This window comes from Triturus cristatus, chromosome 11, assembly GCF_964204655.1.
Source record: "Triturus cristatus chromosome 11, aTriCri1.1, whole genome shotgun sequence".
NCBI lineage: Eukaryota > Metazoa > Chordata > Amphibia > Caudata > Salamandridae > Triturus > Triturus cristatus.
Window position 1 is genome coordinate 242,647,061 of NC_140594.1, and position 23,509 is coordinate 242,670,569.

Sequence of the window (23,509 nt, forward strand, 5' to 3'; positions counted from 1 at the left end):
AGCCCTAGGTCGTATCTTTTTAACATTGCCATTTGATAGATAATAACTTTATAGGGGAACATTTGGTTTCTGGTCAATCATATAGACAATTTCTACACTGACTTAGATTTAACATATTTTTGTTTTGAACACCCAATATCTTCATTCTTCACAACATTTATTGGTATCAGATTATATGGTTTTCAGTATACAACTAAATTCTGTTCAGTTGGAAAGGGCAAAGAAGAGCATTCGCTCTTATGTCTTGTTAACAGCCATCAGCAACAATCAGAAGGAAAGTGAAAATCAGGTATTGGAACAATACTTATAGCCTTTTTGTGAAATCAGAAATCCCTCATTTGTGTGGTTGGAGGTGCACAGATTACAACTACCCACTCTGCTACAAGAATGACTAAATTTTTTATCAAAAAGATCTTCATTGCACAGTGATGTCAGACATACGACCTGCAGACAACGTTTTTATTCCTGCATATTTCGTACAACTCTCTAATCTTTGTGCAATGGCAAGATATAACTTACAAAGACCCAAGGATGCCCCATCAGCAACAGTTTATGCTATATATGGGGACATTGTATTTTTGACTTTCTTCCTTCTTAGTCCTTGCCCATGAAGTTGGCTCACCTGAAAACTTGATTAATTATTTTGCGATCAGGGTTTTGTCTTTCTTTTTCCTGGTGCATTACCAAACTGTTTTAGGTCTCACATATCAGGACCTTTAGCCATGGTGGTTGTTCTTATTAGGAGCCTGCCACTCCTTACGGTTTTAGTGGACTGGGCACCTGCAATTGGAGTGGAAGGAGTCTGGGATTCTTGTCATAATTTCAAGGCTGGCTACAGTATTAGGGATGATGGAACACTCTTGAGACTTACCTCTCCTGATCTGTTGCATTCCTGTGCATTTACTATGCGATCTGGTACTGTGGGCGTACTGTAAGTGTAAATGGGGGAGAAAGGTAAAATTACTGTTAGCCCAGGTTGGGTCTGTACTTGATCTTAACGCGCTTTCACCCCGTCAGCAGGAGGACTTGCATTTGCACCTCTCTTAACTCAGGCTTAAAAAATTTGTTGAACTGGCCTTAACCAGGAGAGTGGGCTCCTTGTGTTGTGTGCATTTGTATTGTGTGATAGCCTGCAGGCCCTACTGGTTTATAGTGGTTTCTCAATATTGTTCCAGGCTGCCTTTTCCTGACAAGAATTCAAAATACCCGGGGCGTGGTCTCACCACGGAAGAAAAGGGCCGCGAGTTACATCGGCTCTGGCTCATCCTGACTCCACCATATCATCTGTTGCATTAATCCATCTCCCACTGAAGGAGGATCATCGGAGCATTCATCGGCAGCGGTGAGCCCAAAATAGCACCAAAATATCCGTTGGCTGCGGAGGTCTATCGCGTTGCGCGTTGCAGCCTGGCGCAGAAAAAGCCGGGGCTCGCACAGCTGAAAAGGCAGAGAGGAATGGTGTTGCTGGATCGTCTCCCTGCTATTGTGCGACCGGAGGCTGGGACACATTGGCGTTACACCCGGTGGGTCCTGAAACACTACAACTCGGAGGCGAGACCGGTCACCTGGACTCTAGCGGCTGCGTAGGTTGAAGGCGTGAATAAAACGACAAAAGATCCGGGCCTCGGTGAACATTCAGCCGACTGCGAGGTTAGCTGGTGAGATGTGGGGCAAGGTGTGGATTGCCTGTCAAGTGCACCCAGAGCCAATACGGAGGCGTTGTGCAGGGCTCGGCCGGGAATACCAGCTACCGGTGTTGCCACATGATTGAAGAGGCATGCCCAGGACACCTTTAATTGGCAAGAATAGATGGCACCATTACAGGATTAGTGCAGCGAATGAGGACTAAAGCGTCATCATAGCCTGCAGAATTGCGGGTGGAGTGCCCTAATAGGCAGACAAACAGGCGGGAGAGCCACGACCGGTGAATCCCTTAGTCTCCTGGTGTAAACTGGTGGAGATCTGTAGTGTCTGACTCGCTTGTGGTGGCTCAGGGACTTGCGGTGAAGGGCGAGAAAAAGACCCAATTGTTTGGAACTATTGTGGCATGATCGGCCCGTGGGCCCGACTTCGCTCACTAGCCTTTCTCCCCGGGGCCGCAGAGAAGCCAGACAAAGGGCATCGAGGAAGACTCGGACATAAACTAGTGCTCCTGAAACGCAGGCTCTGTGAGAGGCATCCTCATCTATACCTGGTTAGTGGGTCGATTAGAGAGATGCGCTAGGCATCGGTCAGCAGTAGATCAAGTAGAATGACAACGAAGAAAGGGCAGTCTCTGGTGCGAGTCGAGATGTTGTGTGCCAAGGGCTCGCAACAGACCAAGTTAGATAAGTTTACTCAGTCATGTGCCAGCGATACCAGACCGCGAAGACCAGGACCCCAACCCTGAAGGACAATATGGACACCATATCAGGTGAGCACACCTCACTAAAGCAAAGGATGGACTAAATCACGACGGAGGTCACTACAGACCTGATCGGGGACAAATGCAACAAGATTGTAAGGAGTTGCAGGCTTTTCGTATGATGGCGGAAGACAAGCTGGACGACTATGAAGACAGAACTAGAAGGAATAATATACGCATCACTGGAATACCTGAGAGAGCGGATCTATTCATAGAACATCTCATAGTCAAGCACCTACAACCTAAAGGGACTCTCCATATTTTTGTTGTTGAAAGGGCGCAGAGTCCCTGGTGGATGACCGAAATCTGGAGCGCCTCCGCGTCCGATGTTGGCTAAGCTCCTGAACTTCAGAGACTGGGACATTATACTGCACACCGCCGGAGTGGCTCCTCCACTTAAATATGAAAACTGCGAAATATCCTGCTTTCCAAATTTCACGCTAAAGGTCCAAAGACAGCGAAAATCCTTTCTTGATGTTAAGAAGCAGCTCAGAGAAAGACATGTCAAATACGCTATGCTGTTCCCCGCTAAACTTTGAGTCGAGGCCGAAGGCAGGGCTTGGTTTCTCGAGAACCCAAAGGCGGCAACCGATTGGCTGGAAGGATGGCGGCCTGCTAAAGAACACAATGCCCGGAAGGGAAGAGAAACGGGACGAATGGGGTGAGTGCTGCAGTCGGACTGATCTAAATACCGCCTGCTGAGTGAGAGCGAATGAGAATTGAAGCCGTCCAAGACCCTAGGAGGGATATCGCTTGTTGATGAACTGTACAGCTGGTGAACATGCTAAGTGTCTTGTTTATCATATCTGAACTATCGTTCTGATCCTCCTGTAATGTGTCTATTGGGTGGATTTCGGGGTGGTGGAGAATCCCCCCCCTTAATATATTCTATGGTTTAGGGCGACATGCATCTGCATAGTTGGGGACATAGGCAGTTTGACGCCAAGAGTGCAGGGGAGCAGGGAGGGGGGCAGTTGGGCAGGGGTTGTTTTGGGTTGGGCTTCACTCATTAGTGCGACACGGATTGAGGCAGACAGTGGAAGTGATCCAGTATGACAATATCATAAAGATGAGACGGCCATGGGATAAGGGCTTCAGGCTTCTATCATGGAATGTCAACGGCCTGGGGGATACACTAAAACGTAGCATTGCCCTTTAATATATTAAGAGACCCGGATGTGGTGCTACGCCAGGAAATGCACCTCATTGGCAACACCTGTAAGGCTTTGAATGGATCGGGCTATGGTCTGGTTGTTCACTCAGGCTTTACTACAGCCTCCAGGGGGTAAGTATCATGGCGAGAAGCTCCTTTCCAATGTCGATAACACACACGTGGACAGATGCGATGGGGCGATATGCTGCGGTGTCAGGGCAGTGGGAGGGCACGCCACTTACAATCGCAGCAGTATATGTTCCACCAGGGTTACAGGGACAGACCTTTAAGCATCTGGGTAATATACTGTTGTCATTTCCAGAAGGGTGCCTGGTGGTGGGAGAAGATTTTAATTCAGTCGTGTCTGGGACTCTTGACCATTGAACCCCCCGCAGTGTTGGCCCCGCTCATAGATGGCTGCCCGATTTTCTGGAAGCAATGGGACTGGTGGATGCATGGTGGATGTACCAACGAGGAGACATACAGCAGACCTTTCACTCCAGAGCGCATAATAGTCGGTCTCGGATAGAATATCTTCTTACTCCAGCGGCTCAGATAGGGAATATTAAAGATGTCCAACACTTAGCACGGGGCATCTCGGACCACTCTGTTGTGGGCCGAGCTGGCACTAGGTGAAAATAGGGTTAGCCGAATAGCACCGATTAATCCATGGTACCTCTGCAATTCGATAGTTAAAAAGGAGCTCTCAGCAGGTATCGAGCATTATTTTCGGGAGAATGAAGACTCAGTAAAGTCGAAGCAATCACTTTGGGAGGCCTTCAAAACAGTCGTAAGGGGACAGGCAATTTCCATTCTATCAGGGTACGGAAAGAAAATAACAAAGAGCTTGTCAGACTAGAAAATGAAATCCTCTGTATAGAGGAGGAGAATGGAGAATCGAGGGGGGAAGGATAAACTCCATACGTTAAAACTCAAGAGGGAAGAATACAAAATTATAGCCACTGATATGGCCAAAATGATGAGTAGAGACAAGGCAGGTAGACTGTATGAACTGGGTGACAAAGCTGGGAAGCTATTGGCTTGGTTAGACAAAAAAAGAGTTTGCCAACCGGCTAGTTGCTGAATTATTGACGGAGACCAGGGAGGCAGTCGGGGACCCCCAGGAGATAGCTACTTACTACCGCATTGTTTATCAAGTGCACTCTTCCCTTTGGGAAGAAGACTAAGGCCCTACTCGCGGATATAACACTACCTACACTATCGCCCGAGGACAGGGAATTACTGGATAGTGATTTGACAAATGAGGAAGTTGCCCAGGCCATAGGGAGCCTTCAATCCGGGAAAGCAATGGACCACATTGGTCTACCTATCGAATTATATAAGCTAAACCCAAGCAAAATTGCACCAACCTAAGAGATATTTTGAGGAAAGTCACGATTTAGGCAAGCTCCCACAGGATCAGAGAGTGGCAACTTTGGTAGCAATACAGAAAGTGGGTAAGCCTAGGAATAGATGTGCCTCATATAGACCAATCTTTTGGCTTAATGCGGAGACCAAAATTCTGGCCAAACTGTTGGCAGCTCGTCTGGCGCAGATAATTAGTAAATTGGTACACCTGGACCAGACGGGCTTCATGCCCAATAGAAATACGGCGCTCAACCAGAGACGGCTTAATGGGACGTATGGACACCATAAGAGGATGCGGTAGTGGTGTCCCTGGACGCCACTATAACTTTTGATACTATAGAATGGCCATACCTCTTCGCGGTATTGGGCAAAATGGGATTTGGGTCTAGCTTTATCAACTGGGTAAGACGACTATATTCGGAACCCCAAGCGCAAGTGCTGGTCAATAACAACAACAAAATCGGTGGTCTTTTTCCTAAGTAGAGGGACTAGACAGGGGTGTCTGCTGTCTCCGCTCTAACTCTGGAGCCCCTGGCAGCCTGGATCCTTAGAGACCCCATTATTTGAGGCCTAAAGTGGGCAGACAGCTGGGAGGATCGTATATCCCTATATGCAGATGATATACTTTTATACCTGGCGGCACCCAAGGCATCACTGCGTAGAGTCCTTGACATATTCACTGTTTTTGGAAGGTATTCAGGATATACAATCAATTGGAGTAAATCCCTGATTTATGTTCTTAGTGGCAGGCTTCCTCCCCTACCCAAACACTGCTTGGCTCAGGAAGCAAAAGACAGGTTCCAATACTTGGGTATGTATATAACATCAGACCCCCAAGTTAGTTACAAGCGTAATCTGCTCCCCCCATTGCAGTAACTTAAGCGAGAAGTGGGTAATTGGAAAAACTTTCCACTATCATTATTGGGGAGAGCCGCTCTATTTAAAATTATGTGGTTACTGCACTTTCTCGATGTGCTACAAAACTTCCCAAACCCCATTCCTGCGAGATATTTTGAAGAAGTGGAGAGTATACATAGAGAAATGCAGTGGGATGGTCGTCCACACTTATCACTTCCAAAGCTGGTGAGGGGGTGGTACGACGGGGGAATCGGGCTCTCAGATATAAAGAAATATTACTGGGCGGCCCATCTGTCGCCATAAATCAATGCACATATCAGCATTGGGACGACCCTGGCTACAGAATGGATTAGTGGCTTTTACCACGGGGGAGCTACAATATAGCACTCTACACAAAACCCCAAAGATTTCTTCTTACGGGACCCACTGGGCATTCAGTGCATATATGGCAAACCGCCACCAGAAGTATGGGCTGGGGGCAAGAAGTATAACCGGCCACTCTCCTGAGGGATTCAGAACTATTAGGTACCTTGAGGAAAACCAAAGGATTTGATAAATGGGATATAATTGGGATCACAAGCATAGGTGATTTATGGAAGGGGGGCAGAGGGAGTATGAGATGGCGGAGACGGAATTTTTCTGATATCTGCAAGTGACTCACACTCTGACCTCCCAGATACCGAAGGGGCAATCCCCCCCCCCCCCCAGAGTCTTCTCCCTGGAGGATAGACTCCTTGATGGTTACATGCACACAAAGGCGGTTTCCTTAATGTTTAAAAAGCTTAATGATGCGGCAGACCCCCTGGGACGACTATGTGGGTGCTGGGAGAGAGACATTTCAGAATTGGATGAGGACGAGTGGCAGGAAGCGATGGCCTCCCCCAGAGATGTAGCGATCTCAGCCATGCTTCGATTAGTCAAGGTGAAAATTCTTCATAAAATATATGTTACGGGACCCATGTTAGCTAAGATGGGCAACAGAACAGATTCCGGGTGCAGGAGGCAATGCGGATAAGAAGGGACATTCATACATATAATATGGGAATGCAAAATGCAGCTGGATAAAAATCTGGGACTGGTTGAATGTGTCCTCTACATACAGACACAGACACTGGCAGCAAGCTTATGGACTTACCACTTACTCCAGGTAGAAATAAACTAAAGAGGGCCCCTGAAAAACTAAATAATAGGGGAGGAAAGCAGGGGAAAAAATCAACAAAAAGAATCACAGAACCTCCCCCAAATATTTTTAGTCGGTAATAACTCCCACGAATAATTGGTTAGTGCCTCATTCAATCACAGGGACATAAAGAAATACATTTTTAAACAATTTTATTTTTATATAAGCAAAAATATAAAAATGGAGTCAGTGCAATAAACATGATTTCTAATTTTTGTTGCACTAACAAAAAGCCAAGTAATACCCACAAAGAACAATATTTTAACCAAAATGCATTTACAAGTACATACAGATAACACACAATAAATTCAATATATTACAATACTACACATGAGACCTATACAAAAAACAACATGAAGACAAGCCACCTAAAAAGAAAACAGAAACAAATCTCAATAGTAGTACAAATTGTTCATGTCAATAATTAGAACACCACAAGCGCCGACGCGCGTTTCGGAGTGGACCACAAAGTCCACAAATTCCTTCGTCAGGGCGCATAAATAGATAAATAGAACAGAGATCAATTTGCTCATCAATGGGGTCTTTTTAGTGCATTAAGACTCCGTGGAGAAAAGGGCTTAAAAACGGGGCTTCTTGGCAACCCAGAGCGTGCTCAAAACGAACTCTACTGAGTGAGGGAGTAGCTATCAGAATTCCAATGGACCAATAAGCAAAACCAAAAAGTAATGAAGCCAATACGAGCGATACTCCTGGGGGACAGCTTCGTCAAAGATAGTGTGGAATGAAGTGGAATATGCGCGAAGGTCGTCACTTGGGCAAGATTAGAAGAATCCAAAATTGAGCAGTTGCCCCCCAAACTGATAAGTTACGGGCATGAGACTCTTGTAGTTGAATATAGAATAGGCTTAGTAGCAAGGTAAACGCTAAATCGTCATCGCCTCAGAAATGAGGTCAGTAGCGTACAGGTGCCCACCAATTGGTGGGTGGTACGCGGTGTGGAACCTGAACGGAATAACGGCCCGATCCTCTTACTCCAACACACACTTACCACTTACTCCAACACACACTCCCACCACACACACACACACACAAACATCATCATCATGACAAATGAGGTCTGTATTTGCACTGAATTGTAAATAAGGATTGATTGATGTACCCGTCCTCAGAGAGAATATCAAATGTTACTAACTGTCCTATTAACTAAAATAGTTTTTGGGACATATGACCACTGTGGTTCAGTTTCACAATGCGATTGTTCCACTTAATGTCGACATGGGTGTATGAGTGGGAGAGAAAGATAGTCCTAACAAAAGCATCACCCCCCTAGTAGTGAGTTGCTTACACACAGGGTTTATCCAAACATCACAGCATAGTATCAATCACTCCAAGTGATTAATTTGTAAAACAATAAGCTACGGGCCCGAAGTTTTGCTGAAAAGCCTGCAATGGCGCTACTGAATGTTGGCATGACAAATAATAAGGCTGTAATCTTGCTTCCACCTCAGGCATCTTTAATCCATCACCAGACACTCCCTACCTATAGCTAACGTACTGGTTCTCGTTTTCTCTTTGTTTTCAGTCTATCCTTCCCACCCTCATCATCCCCGTGTGTTTTGTCTCTCTTGCTCTGGGTTAAAGACTGATGAGGAAAAATAAGAGCTGGTCCCCAAAAATGACTGCAGGGGGGACCACACCTGCTACCAAAGGATCAAATTAAGCACTGGTCACTCCAACAACTCCTCCGCATCACTCTCAGCTGTCTTGCTCTCATCAGTGAATTTATCACACTGACTCCTCATACTAGCTCCTTACTGGTTCAAGGACACGCAAGTGCTCTGATAGCCTCATGAGTCTTGTGAGTGACTATCTTGGGAATTACTAGCATTTTGCAACTCAGGTATCGAGATCCAGTCTTAGACTGCAGGGCGCATTAAGCAGAGTCAAGGATAGGCCTTGGCAGGTCTTGCACACTGTGGCAGGCTTCAAACAGTCTCATGAAGGCAACTAGTATCTGAATCAGGGCTGTGCCGTTGATGAAAGGTGAAATGATACAAGTACAACAAACAGGTGCAATTTGACAGTCACATGAGGTGGAAGTAATGTATTTATATTTTTCAGCATGGATCTGCTGCTCCTTTTGTCATCCCTAGCTGTAGCCACTCCTTGTGCTGCAGCAGTGTGAGTGAGACTTGGAGCACGTTATTGATAGTCATAAACCTTGAATACAATAGCAAACTAATTCAACTCAGTATAGTAGATGTCAGAGAAAGATATATAGCTATATATCTATATCTAGAGATATATATATATAGCTGAATATCTGTAAGATAGCAAAGATTGTTAAGGGAAGCTGTTCTACATTTTAAGATGAAGAGGACAGAAGGACAAGAACACCTACTTAAAGAGGTGTCTTAAAGTCTCTTGCCCAAACTTAGAGTCACCTAGAGTACCTGATTCTATGCAGTAATGTTTTGCTAATGAGTGCAGAGATCCCCAAGTTGGTGCTTTGCAAATGTCCTGAATACGCACTTGCCTCATCCAAGCTGTGATTTCAGCTTTTACTCTTGTTGTCAGAGCCATAAGTTTGCCTGGTAAAGCTTTGTTGGCAATCTGGTAACATAGGGTAATGTACGAAACTATACACCAAGCTATAGATGGTTAGGTGATTTGTAAACCTTGTCTCATTGCCCAATAATTTATGAACAGTTGGGAAGTTTTTTTAATAGATTTTGATCTGTTTAAGTAGAAACGAAGGACCCTTAAGATTGAGCGGGTGTAATGCTCGCTCCGCTGCAGAAGTATGATTTGGAAAAAGGCAGGTAGATTGACAGATTGCTTGAGATGGAACTCTGAGACTACCTTGGGCAAGAAAGAGGGGTGTGTATGTAAATCAACCCTAATGTGGTGGAAAACTGTAAAGGGTTCTACGGAAGATAGAGTCTGCAATTCACTGACTCTCCAAGCCAAGGTAATTGCAAACAAAAAGCTTGTTTTCCATGATTAGTGTTGCAGTAGTGCTTTATGGCTCGGCTCTAAGGGCATACCCATTTATTTAGATAGCGTTATATTCAACTCCCAAGGAGATGAGGGCTTCAATGAGGAGAAAAAACCTTTTTGAGGACTTCTAAAAAGTCTTTAAAGAGCTGGAATCTTGAAAATAGACTCCTGCATTGGAGAATTTACGCTATGCAGTGATAGCTGCAAGATGAACTCTTAAAGAGGACAGCTGCAGGCCAGAATTGGCTAGATGTAATAAATACGGTAGAAAGATAGCTTCCTGTACTGTGATGGGATTATAGTTCTTTGTACGACACCATATGCAGAAATGATCCCACTTAAAAGGGTAGCACGCCCTTGTTGAAGGGCGCTTCGCTTCTTTTAAAATGTTCATGCAAACTTCTGGAAGATTTAGGGGTCCATACTGGGTGACCTCAGGAGACATGCTGCCAAATTCAATGATTGGATGAAGGGATGGAGAATTCTGCCCTGATGTTTAAAGATAAGGTCCGCTCTGAGCAGGAGACACTTGTGGTGGGTTATGGATAAGTGGAGTAGATCTGTGTAACACCACTGTCTCGGTCAATCTGGAGTTATGAGGATCATTGTGGTGTGTGATCTCAGTAGCTTTTGAATCACCTGCGGAATTGGTGGACTAGCGTACACAAATGGAGTCGACCAGTCTATCCAAAGGGCATTGCCTAGAGACCTCGGTTTGGGAGCCCTGGATCTGAAGTCTTGGCATTTTGAATTTTGGGTGGTAGCGAACAGATCGAATGTTGGGGTGTTCCACATTTAAAATCCCTAGGATGTGAAAGGCTGTAAAGAAGAGCCTTCTCTCCGGAGCCCAATGCCACAATATTTGCACCTAGTAAAAAGCTGCCTGGACCTGGTTCCACCCTGTTTGTTGATGTAAAACATCGTGGTGGTGTTGTCAGTTTGAATCATCAGTTCCTTTCATTGTAGAGATAGAAGAATAGCTACGAGGGCCAGTAATACTGTTTTCAGTCCTAGCAGATTTATGTGGAAATTATTTTCTTTTTGGGACCAGAGACCTTGGATGGTCAGATTGTTTATGTGGGCACCCCATCCTGTCAGTGATGCATCTGTGATGATGGTCTGAGATGGTGCTGCTTTTTTTTTTTTAAAAGACATCCCCGTTAGCAGATTGTCCGAGTTGGACCTCCATGACTGGGACTGGCGTGCAATGGAGGTCAGGAGAATCCAATCTTCCCAAAGGCCTGTCCTCTGAGACCACTGATCTTCCAGACATGCTTGTACAGGTCTTATGTACACATGAGCGTTCGGTCCAATATTGATGCAGGACGCCATTGATCCTAGTAGACACGCTACCTTGCGAACCGTCGGCCACGTCTCTTGCAAAATGTGGGACCATTTAATTTGAATTGAAAACACTCTCTCCTCCGAAGGAGACACGCTTTCTTTTCAAGTGTCGAGAGTAGCTCCTAGAAATGTAAGGTACTGAACCGGTGTTGCAATGGACCTCTGTGCATTTGCCTGGAGCCCTAGTTTTGTCAGGAGATATTTTGTAGTGGCGTAGTCCTCCTTTGATTTAAGAAAAGACTCTGCTGTGATGAGCCAGTTGTCTAGGTAGGAATATATGAAAATACCTTGGTTTCTTAATTGAGCCACAACCACTGTCATGCACTTGGAAAACGTTTGTGACACTGATTTTAGCTGAAAGGGTAGCACCGCATATTGGTAGTGGTAAGAGCCCACTACAAATCTGAGAAATTGTGACGCAGTAGTATGGGAATATGAAAATACATGTCCTGTATAGATCTACTGCACAGAACTTATGGTCTTCTCAAGAGCGGAACAATTTGGTGCAGGGAAAGCATTCTGAATTTCTCGCTTTAGAGATTTGTTGAGAAACCAGAGGTCCAAAATTGGCAGAAACTGGTGTAGGTGATTTCTATTCTTGACCAAAAAGTATCCCGAATAAATCCCTTTGTTCCTTTGATGTTGCGGGACTATTTCTTTGGTTTTCTTGTGCAGTAGAATAAATGTTTCCTGTTCACGCAAATGGGCCATTATGGTTTGTTGTGGAGGAGCTGGTGGAGGAGTGTTGGTGAAACGATGTGTAGCCCTTCTGAATAATATTTAGGACCCATTTGTCTGTTGTAATTTTTGTCCAATAAGATTGTACTGATTCGCCCCTACTGGAGTGGATAATTGTGGAGGGGGTATGAGATCTTCATTGATTTGATTGAGAATTTTTAGCCTTGGTCTGTTAGGGTTTGGGTGGAGAGGATCTTCTTTGATATCAGGTTTGAAAAGATCATTGAGGTTATCTCTGTTGTAGTTGGTATTGGTAGGGCCACCTAGGGGTTTGAACCCTATGGTAAAAATGTCATTTGTCCTTAGATTTGAACTGTTTGAAGAATGTTTTCTGCTCCTCTAATCCCACTGCTTTATGCCTTCCTGCTTCATTTTTCATACACAGCATTTCCTCTTCCGTGTGCTGTGCGAAGAGGGAGGATCCAGAGAAAGGCAAATTAACAATATTCAGCAAGGCATCTGGCTTTAAAGAGGAGTTTCACCTAGGATGTACGTCTTCGGGAAATGCCAAGGGGATAAAGCAGTGGCGGACAGTTCAGAGTCAACTGTAACGCTGATGGATTGATTTGATATAACAGCGCCCTCTATGATCATCTCAATATAATCCTGTTGTCTGTGCTCAGGTGGATCAGATATGAAAGACTTCATTCCTTCCCGAATCTCCCGATGATATTTGCCCAATAATGCTGCTGAATTGACATTGCACAAATGTGTAGATGCTGTACCACACATTTTCTTCCTGATCGCATCCATTTGTCTGCTTTCTCGGTCAGGTGGCGCCGTGGTCTCTGGAGTTGAGGTGGGTTTCCTGTGTTCTGCTGTGACAATTATGAAGTCCGGTTTAGGATCAGCCTTGAGAAAGTTTGGATCCTGAGGCAGAGGATTGTATTTCTTTAATAGCCTAGAGTTGCAGATTTTACTGTAACCATGGTAAGAAACTTTTCCTGAACTAGGTCTATCAGGCCTGGAAGAAAGAGTTAGGAGAGGCCTTGTGTAGCTCTAGGTTGCAGAGTTTCCAGTATAACAGATGCTGAGGAGTGTCAACTTGGATGTTGAGCTTAGAAGCTCCTCCGACTACAGCATCTTGAAAGGTGAGGATATCATCAACTGGTGAAGATCCAGACAGAGAGCGGGGTGGAGATGTTGGTGTATATGAAAAAGAAGAATCTGAAGATCCTGCTCGTGATGGAGTGGACGGTGACAGTGGGTGACTCGGAGATCTAGGCCTTGTGGGAGTTTATATATGAAGGAGCTTTCTATTTGCGAATAGGTGACATTGATGCCGCTCTTGAGTACTGATGCACAGAAGAAATATTAAGAGGTTGTAAAGGAATCTAAAGAGGATCAGAAGTAAGAGTAATGGGACAGATTGGCGAAAAACTTGAATCTTGTTCCAGTGAGGAAGTCGATACACCGTGATGAACCAGACCAATGTGAAGAGGATGAAGAGCTCTCCTTCTGAATGATGCACAACGTCGAAAGAGGAATGTTCAACATTGTATGCTGCCTCTTAAACAAAGCCTGAGATCTTGGTGGAGAGGCAAGTCATTTCCCCATTGAGTGTTTCAACGTCAAAGTATGGCGTGATCGTGACTTTGCATGATGTGACTGTGAAGGTGAACGATGGGAATGTGATGTCTACCGGTGAGATCGTGATGTTGATCAGTGCCTATCCGTCAAATTAAGAGATGCTGATGCTTAAAGAGCTTAACAGCAGTGCCGTACCTGTCTTTGGCACTGCGGAAGGCCTTGCAGTCGATAAAGACATCGAACTGTGGTGGTGTGCCGTCAAAGTTGAGCCATGCTTCGAAGGCAAGCAGGACAGTAAAAGACTTCTACACATTAAAGCCGATTGCTTTGACATCGACGCATGACAATGACAGCGGCAGTGTCTAGAATGAGATTCTTGTTATTTAGATCTCCACTTAAGTGAGTTGTTACCGGTTTTGTGCCTTTTCCCAGAAGGATGAAGAGGGGGAGTCATTTCCAGTCTTCTACTGCCTTTGTCTGCCTTCAAATCTTCCATCCATCCACAAAGTCTGAAGCCTTCTCTGTCTTTAAGTGTCCTTTTTTGACATTTTGCTGCAAATGTCACATCCTTTTGTGAGGTGTTGAGGAGGACACACACCACACAAACCTTGTGGGCAAAAGAAGCTATCTTTCTGCCCTAGGAAGGGCAGTTTGTAAAGAGAGATGGCATTTTTTACAGGATTTTCCTCATAAAAAACTGTAAAAGTATTTCACTTGACAAAAGATGTGATAAATGGCGGGGCCGTGGCCAGCAGCCAACGAAGATGGCCGCAGCCTAGGGAAGCTCCGTGCCTGAAATCCGCCCGCCGAACAATCCTGACACAAATCCGGCGAAAACCGAGAGCTTATACGGTGGTGGCGATCTGGAGGCACCGCGGCGACGATTGGGAGCAGCTCCGGCCCCGAGCGGGCACCCAGACACGGCGCAACGGAACCTGAAGATTTAGGCCTAGTGGAGGCGAGGGAGCCGGGGCCTCGATCTCACCTGGACTGAGGGAGGCGCTTGGCGGCGTGGGACTCTCGCGCATGCGGGAGAAGCCCGCGGCACCCCGAATGATCTGGCGGCGCTGTGGAGATACGAGACTGGGGGCGCGGAACGGGGCGGGATGTTGGCCCCTCCATGCATCCGGATGAACGGCGGTGAAGCGACTTGGAGCTCGCGGCGGCGGTCGGACTGTGTCCTTGGCCTGTGAGGCGTGCACCCGCCTGTGGTGGGGGAGAGATTGAAAAAGGGCTCCGAGACTCCCCCCGGAGAAGGAAAGGTGAGGCGGACCCCGGGACAGGGGGGGGGGGGGGGGAGGGGGTGGTTCGGCGTGTTGCACGAGGGCCTGCCGCGGTGGACTCAACTGCCCAAAAGCCTGTGAGGGACGATAACGCTGCGGGACGGCCGCTCCCCGGGACTATTCCATAAGCGGGGGCCGTGGCTTGAAACACCGCCCTGCGCGAAAGTAGGAGACATCGTGCTTCGGGACGCGTGCCCCGGGGGCGCCTGGGTCCCAATAGACGCCGCCAACGAAGGGACATCCAGGGTAGCGCCGAAGACAGAATACCCTCAGACGGGGCAGGCCCCTGCGGCCTGGCGCGATCTCTAGGCCCAGGATCCAGGGCTGAGGCGCAGGGGAACATCCGAAGCCGCCTGAATATCCATCAGCGAGGGCCTCCCCCAAGAGATTGAGGGGTGAGATGAACAGATGCAACTCGGGGGACAGTGCAAGATCATATGAGGCGCCAGGGTGAAGCTGCGCTGCATATAAAGAACTGTGGGACACCCCATGGGACGGCTGTGTGGGACGAATAGAAGAAATCGCGGGAAGCTTGCTGCATCGCAAACTGCACGCGGCAGATAGAAGAGGCTAAGGCGGTCTGGACCCCGCAGGATCTGCTGGTTGAGGACCGGTGAAACCGACAGGCCGCATGTGGGAACACTCTCGTGGCAGGCGGTGGCGACGGCCGGTTCCCTCCCATATAGGTGAATTCCCTGGTGTGTTGGACCCCGCCTTCACCCACTGGACAAGATGGGGAGCAAGGGGCAACGCGCGTCGTCTCACAACAAGCTGGACAAATATGCATATCACAAAGGGCGTACTGAGACAATGGCGCCGCAAGAAGCCGCGGGCTCTGGCCCACCACCTGAGACGCCACCGGAGATCACCCTCAAAGATGTAATGGCCGCACTGGCTCAGATGCAAGGAACCATAGGAACGATCTCAACCGATGTTGGGCTGCTTCGTGCAGACATCTCTAAAATGAACACGCGAGTTAAGGAGGGTAGAAGTAACCACCGAGACTCTAACCAAAGACGCTGCAGTTTTCAAAAAACAGATACATACACTGGAAACGATGCAGAAACAATTGCTGGACAAGCTGGAGGATCAGGAGGGACGGTCCAGAAGGAACAACATACGCCTGGTGGGCGTGCCGGAAAGCGTAAGAGGTCCGGCCTTAGACCTATTCGTGGAAAAGCTGATCTTGGACCAGTTACAGCCTCGTGGATTGTCCAATTTCTTTTCCGTGGAGAGGGCGCATCGAGTGCCTGGGGGCAGGCACCGACCAGGCGTCCCACCGCGGCCGATCCTGGCAAGAATATTTAACTTTCGAGACTGGGACGCCATCCTACGGCGGGCACGCGCTGCCCCCCCCCCACCCCGAGGGTGGACAACTGTACAATAACACTATACCCGGACTACACGGCTGCGGTGACTAAACAACGTCGGGACTTCTTGGATGTGAAAAAGGAACTCCGCAGTCGTGAACTCAAATACGCAATGCTCTATCCAGCAAAATTGCGTGTAGAAGCGGAAGGGAAGACGTGGTTCTTCAATACGCCCGAAGAGGCCTCTGACTGGCTGGAAGGCTGGCGAACAGCAAAGGACGTTCGACGTGCAGGTCCGGCACATACGCAGCAGTCACAGCTATCGAAACTCACAGGCGACACTAGTTGCGAAATAGACGACGCAATACAGGTGAATGAGACACGCACTGCAGACTGATGCACGGATGTTGCGCTGGCACCGGATGAGGGTGATGCTGAAGGAGGGCTGGTGTGTGGATCTGCGCACATTGTTCTGTATAAGACTCATGCTTTTTGGACTCTCAGGTTCTCGCAATGAACCGCGATGCATTTCGGAGGTAGCGGAACGGCACGAAGTGACTCTTTCCCCCTACGCAAGTATACAGTTTTGGGAACTAAGCACTCTGCTGAGTTGGGGTGGCGGGTAGTTCGGAATCTGCCGGGCAGGGAAGCAGGGAAGGGGGGAGGAGGGGAGTGCACAGTTTCTAAGAGTTACTATTGGTTTATTTAGTAATGTTGTTGTGACGCATAGGATTATAGCAAATGGCACCCACAGCATTGCCACAAGAGGCGCGACATACATCTCATGGGGCTCCAGTGCAGTGGAAGACAGGCATGATGCGAGTACAGACCCTAATGGCTGAAACAGGAAAAAACATACAGACTCCCCGCGCGCCCGCCTCACTATTCACAGTACTGTCCTGGAACGTAAATGGGTTAGGTGATAAAATAAAGCGAGGGCTGGTATTGCAATATATCAAGCGCAGAAGTCCGGCTGTTGCACTGCTCCAGGAATCACATTTGACAGGCTCGAAATGTAGGGCCCTAGATAGATGGGGCTACAAAATGATGGTACACTCTGATTTTACCACAGGATCACGAGGAGTAGGGATATTGGTAAACAAGCGCTTCCCGCTGATAATCACTGACTCCCGGAAAGACGACCAGGGATGTTTTGCGGCAGTAACCTTCCAATGGGAGGGGAAGATATATAACATAGTGACGGTATACATCCCTCCTACATTGCACCAGACCACTTTCCGTGCGCTGGGGGAATTTCTCCTCTCCCTTCCGCACGGAGAATTAATAATAGGGGGAGATTTCAATGTGACAATGGACGCATCTATAGATAGGCAGCCCTCCAGAGGGCCCAATACGGGCAATCTTCAACTGCTAGAATTCACTGAGGCTCTTGGACTAATAGATATATGGAGACTTAGATGCCCCAAAGAAAGACAGTATACATTCCATTCTGGGGTACAGAATAGCCTTTCTAGACTGGACTATATCTTTACGCTAGCGACCGGAGTGATGGGGGTTACAGGGGTGACACACCTCCCTAGAGGCATATCTGATCATTCCCCAGTCCTAATCACATACACAGCAGTTACCCCTCAGGGACGTAGGGTGTTCCCACTGTCTCCCGGATACCTCAAAGTCCCGAAAATTGCCAGGGGGCTTCTTTTGACAACGAAACAATACTTTGCAGAAAACAAAAACACGGTTCCATCCCAGACGACATTGTGGGAAGCATATAAAACAGTCCTTCGAGGGCAGGCAATCTCGCTGGTAGCAGATCACAAGAAGTCCCAGAAAAAAAGAGGTTGACAGGCTGGAGCAGAGGGTGTCCCGGGCAGAAGCAGAGCATGCGTTGCAGGTTGATGAACACACAACACACCAGATGCAACTAGCACAACAGGAATATAAATCATATGTCTGGGAGATGGCGAAATGCAAAATCACCGCAACACGGCACACTATATACGAATTGGGAGATAAAGCGGGAAAATTATTAGCATGGCTAGAGCGAAGAGAGCGAGCCAATAGGTGGGTGGCACAAATCCAATTAGATGAAGACACGTCCATGACGGAGCCACAGCAGATAGCGGAGGCATTTGCGGTACATTATCGGAAAATATATACCCTAGAAGCCACGAACACCGTGGAAGACAATTTAGCCTTCCTCAAAGATATAACTATGCCCACTTTGGCCCCTTCGGCAGTGACCGCCCTTGAAAAAGATCTGCCTCCTGAGGAGCTCACGGCGGCAATAGCCACGCTACACACAGGGAAAGCACTGGGACCGAATGGATTGCCAGTGGAGCTATACAAAAAAGCGGCAACACAGATTGTGCCCCATTTATTACGTATGTACACAGACAGTTTGGGGAAGGGGATCCTACCAAGAGATCAAAGTTTGGCCACTATAGTGACTATCCACAAACCCCATAAACCACCGCACGAGTGTGCATCCTACAGAACGATCTCCTTGATCAATGCGGAGGCAAAGATTTTGGCAAAAGTGTTGGCAACAAGGTTGCAGGCATATCTAGCCACAATAACACACCCGGACCAATCTGGCTTTATGCCCAATCGAAACACCGCCCTGAATCTACGGCGTCTCCACTGTGTCCTTGCACGCAAACCCACTATAGAGGAGGAGGCTGTTATTCTATCGCTGGATGCCAAAATGGCATTTGATCTAGTGGAGTGGCCCTTCCTTTTTGCAGTCCTTCAGCATGTGGGATTCGGGCCCAAGTTCTGTGCCTGGATCACATTGCTTTACACATGCCCTCTAGCCCAGGTCGTAGTAAATGGCCACATATCGACCACCTTTCCGCTGGGGCGGGGAACAAGGCAGGGATGCCCCCTCTCACCGCTTCTTTTTGCATCGGTGCTGGAGCCTTTGGCGGCCTGGATTCGACAGGACCAGGTTATCCGTGGTCTGAAATGGGCAAGGGGATGGGAGGATCGCATATCCTTATATGCAGACTATATCCTGCTATACCTGGCGTCTCCAGCGCGCTCAATCAATTGCCTCTTAAGACATATGTACATCATACGGCCGAGCGTCCGGATATACTATTAACTGGGCGAAATCGCACCTCTATGTACTCCAGGGCTCCCCACCGCGGCTTCCAGGGGAATGTAAGATACAGATAGCAGAGGAGGGTTTCAAATATCTGGGAATATATGTCACAACTGACAGGGCGCAATTTATCGCGGAGAATCTCACACAGCCCCTTACGCGGCTTCGTCGTGATGTCAAGCATTGGCGCTCCCTGCCACTGACGCGGCTGGGCAGAGCGGCCCTCTTCAAAATGATGGCTCTGCACCGATTTTTGTACGCACTACAAAACACGCCTTTTCCGGTCTCCCACGCGTATTTTGCAACAATAAACGCGGAAGTCACCAGCCTATTATGGGAAGGAAAGGCACCACGAATAGCACTACATAAATTAACAAAAGGCTGCTATGATGGAGGCATTGCCCTCCCTAACATAAAAATATACTACTGGGCCTCGCAGCTTGTAGTTATAAACCAGTGGCTCCACGCACCAGGAGATGATCCAGCGTACCGTATGGACCGGCAACTGCTGGGCGAGGGTGGAGTCATGGGGGCATTATATAACAAGAGTAAGAGACAACTTCACGGGCCTGACGGCACACACTATACAAGTATGGCATGAGGCGCAGAGGAACCTGGGATGGGAAGGCAAGATAACGCAGGCTATGCCATTATGGGACACAAAGAGGCTGGGTAGGCTGCGTAACACTAAAGGATTTAGGCAGTGGGACCTGATAGGGATTTCGCGAGTCGGGGACCTCGATCAATTACAGACTGCTTATGACATGGCGGACACCGAACGATTCCGCTACACACAAATCAGGCACGCGCTTATGGCAGAGATCGCACCAGGCACACGGCTGGCGGAAGCCTCACTACTGGAGGATAGACTCCTTACAGACTATGTCACCAAAAGAGCCATATCTCAGACATATCGTAAAATTATAAACAATCAGCCGGACCCCCTGGTAGCCCTTAAAGCGAAGTGGGAGAAAGAACTAGGAGACCATGACGAGGCGGAATGGCGGGAGGGCACATCTTCCCCCAGAGAGGTAGCGATACCATCCAAACTCAAACTGATACAGTTGAAAATACTACACCGCACGTACTATACCCGAACTCTCCTATACAAACTCAAGCAGACAGACTCCCCATTATGTCTTCGACAATGCGGACAGGAGGGGACTCTCTTTCACACCTTATGGATGTGTCCCATAGTGATCCAATACTGGAGGGCGGTAATGCGTACACTTTCTCAGGTAACAAAAACCACGACACTCCCAGAACCCAGGAGGTGCGTCCTTAACATATGGGAACCCACGGATCTTAACCGCTCAATGCAAACGAGGGTAACAATAGGCATGATGGTGGCAAAACGAAATATAGCGCAGAGGTGGGGATCCAGACAGGCCCCTACCCTCCCCCAGTGGTGTGGAGACATGGATACCATCATGATTGTGGAAAAGGCAGTGTATGTTCACAGAGGGTGCCCCATGAAATGGACACAGATATGGGGGAGATGGAACAGTTATCGAGGGGATATATGCGAACCCCCTAGGGAGAACTCAGATTCAGAACTCAGTGACTAAGCAGGTTGAGGGAATATATGGGAAAAGGGTGGGCAATGATGAAGTCCTGGATAGAGCACTGACTCGGAGAAACGAGATAAAGTATTCGCATATTACTGTAATGCTGTATTTGATGTGGAATGAAACTGCAGGTACTTGTGGAATGATCCTCACTGTATGCAATGCCAAAGATTGTTCTATATGGTATGGAAAAACCAATAAAAAGTTTTTCAAAAAAAAAAAAAGATGTGATAAATGTCACGGAAAAAGCATTGAAAAGCAGTAAGAGTATTTTAAAATTAGTAGTAAAGGTGAAAAAAAAACCAGCAGAGGTGTTCTGACATCTCTGGAAAGGCCGGAAAAAATAACGGACTCTCACAAGCAAACTGCCATTGCAGGGCATTGTGGGATGGGGTTCCTCTGGGTTTCTTAAAGGTACAGGTCACATTTTGTGATTTATAGTGCTATCCTATCAGACTGTTTTTTCCATTAACTATGCTTTCAGGCATAGCCCCTTTTCCTATGAAAAAGTGTTGTAAACTTTGCAGTTCATATCTCCTGCAGTCTCTATCAGCATGCCCCAGGAAAATACAACCCTGACAGTCTACACTATAAATGAATGGAAAATGACTTTTAGTGATGAACACTATACAGATCTTTTCCTGGATGTTCTACATATATTGCAGAAGATGTTCCAGGGTCCGCGCAGGCAGCATGGAATTATTCAAGGTTTAGGACTATCAATAAAGATCCTACTATGCAGGACTTCTCAATTCATTTGCTCCATAAAAGTGGGTATTTCATTAGGAGGACCGTGTGTAGATTCACTTCACATACTCTGACATTTTTAATAAGGAAATCCGCTGTGACCCTTGTGCCAAAGCAGAACACATGGTTGTGACAGCATCACAATCGCTAGAGCCGCTGCTTAAGGAGTTAAGCTCATAAATCCAAAATGGTATGTATTTGAATTGCCAAAGTGTGTCTTGGTAAACTGGTTTCTAAAATTATTCCGTGATAAGGTATAACATTAAAAAAAAAATCCTAAACAACCTAGGATATCTTGAAAGGGTAGGCTGACTACTATGCTTAATTTGTAAATAAATAAGTGCCTAAAGTTTTCTTAGCAGCTGCCTGGGTTGGTTAGTGCTTGAGTTGCCGAATATCAAGGCAGTACTGTACGGCTGTGCAAAATGTTTGGAATTTCCTTTGGTATAATTACGTAATATTTTGGAAAAAAATCTGCAAAATGGGTATCTGGCAGTAAGTGCAACTTTATAGCGCAAAATGCGTCCTTCCATCCATTTTGGATGCAAAGACCCATTATACGCTAACTAAAAAGGAAAGAAAACACAAGTGCTGAGAACAGCCGCTAATGTTCTATTCGTTTGTGCTGTTGCTTTGCCTCAGCAAAAGGATTTTTCCCCAGACTTGAGGTGGCGTAGTGACAATTTATTTTAACCCCTAATGGTATAAATGAAATTAGATTCTGCCGGCGTAACAAAACTTTCACCATGCCTTACAAGGCGGTCTGAACTGATTCTACTGTATTTCTCTTTCTTACATCACTCCTTTTACGGTCTCTTTACATTAATCTTGCAGAATATCTTTCTCTCTGCCTTCTCAGTTTGTTATTGTTTTACTGTTTTTGTCTACATCCTTTTATGTATTACTCTGGGTCAAAGTCCAACAGTGAAAAATAAGTCCTGGTTCCCATAATCAAGTGCTGATAACCACCAGCTCTAAGCACAGTCACAAATTAGGCCCTGAGTGACTGATGGCAAGTCCCATGCTAGGATTGTGATATGTATAGTCCTGTGCAAAAGTCAACTTGCTTAAAATGTATTAGCTCTAATAAAACCATTGCGAAAGTGTGGTTCCGGTCAGATCAACCAATCCTTAAGGAACAGGAGACAGGAATTAACATGCGATTACATTTATAAAACCATTTAAATACAAATAAAAAGTCCCCTGGCGTTCATGAACTTTAAAAAACGTCAAACCTGTACGATACAGTGTATATAAAAAAGGAGAATGTTCAAACAGACTATAAAACAGAAAAGAGGCAGGAATGAACAATGAAATTAAATTAATTAGCATGACTAATTACCTGAATATTCCCTTTCAAGTTGCTTGGAGCTTTAAAGTCACCCTTCAAAACCTTGGGGGGGAAAAACAAACATCTTGTTTAATTACATGGGCATTCTGGCACAACCCTGAAATCTTATTTATTTTAGGTTGCGATTTATGAATACAAATGGAAAATCTTTTGGGGATACGAATGTAAAAGGCAACCGATGGTAAAAGTGGAGCTGCAGCATTGAAGCGGATTTTGCTGCAACTGCAATGCTTCGGGAACAGATTTCAACATCCGCACACAGTACAAATAAAATCTGCTGTTTTATTAGTCGTGTAGAGTTCATTCTCAGCAGTGATTCTATGTCAGGATACGGAGGCGAAGATTAGGCTAATCTTCCATATTTTTCGCCACAGCAGCCATGTTCAATAAACAGAAACTTTAACCCTGGACTACATTTCCCAGGAGTCCAGACAAACAAAGTTCACGAACTAATGAGTCCATCCAATCAGGGACCTCCAGTTGCCTTAAAAGTCAGTTCCCTTCTGACGGACTTACTCTTTCTTCGCTGCTGCAGCCATGGGAAGATGAGTATGGGGCCTGACTACCCCCCCCCCCCCCTTTATGTGTGTGTTGCACAGCATTGCTAAGTAGTTTGCTTAATCATGCGGTCATCAGCTCGGTACCTG

General features: G+C 46.7%; 1 protein-coding gene across 6 annotated transcripts in view; it reads right to left on the reverse strand.

Moving 5' to 3' along the window:
- TPST2 (tyrosylprotein sulfotransferase 2) overlaps window positions 1–23,509 on the reverse strand; it is a 366,385-nt gene that overhangs the window by 32,592 nt on the left and 310,284 nt on the right. For all 6 annotated transcript variants that reach the window (XM_085633284.1, XM_085633283.1, XM_085633286.1 and 3 more), the window contains one exon: window positions 22,854–22,904. In XM_085633284.1, the coding sequence (XP_085489410.1) occupies window positions 22,854–22,904 (51 nt within the window). The remainder of the gene's footprint in view (window positions 1–22,853; window positions 22,905–23,509) is intronic.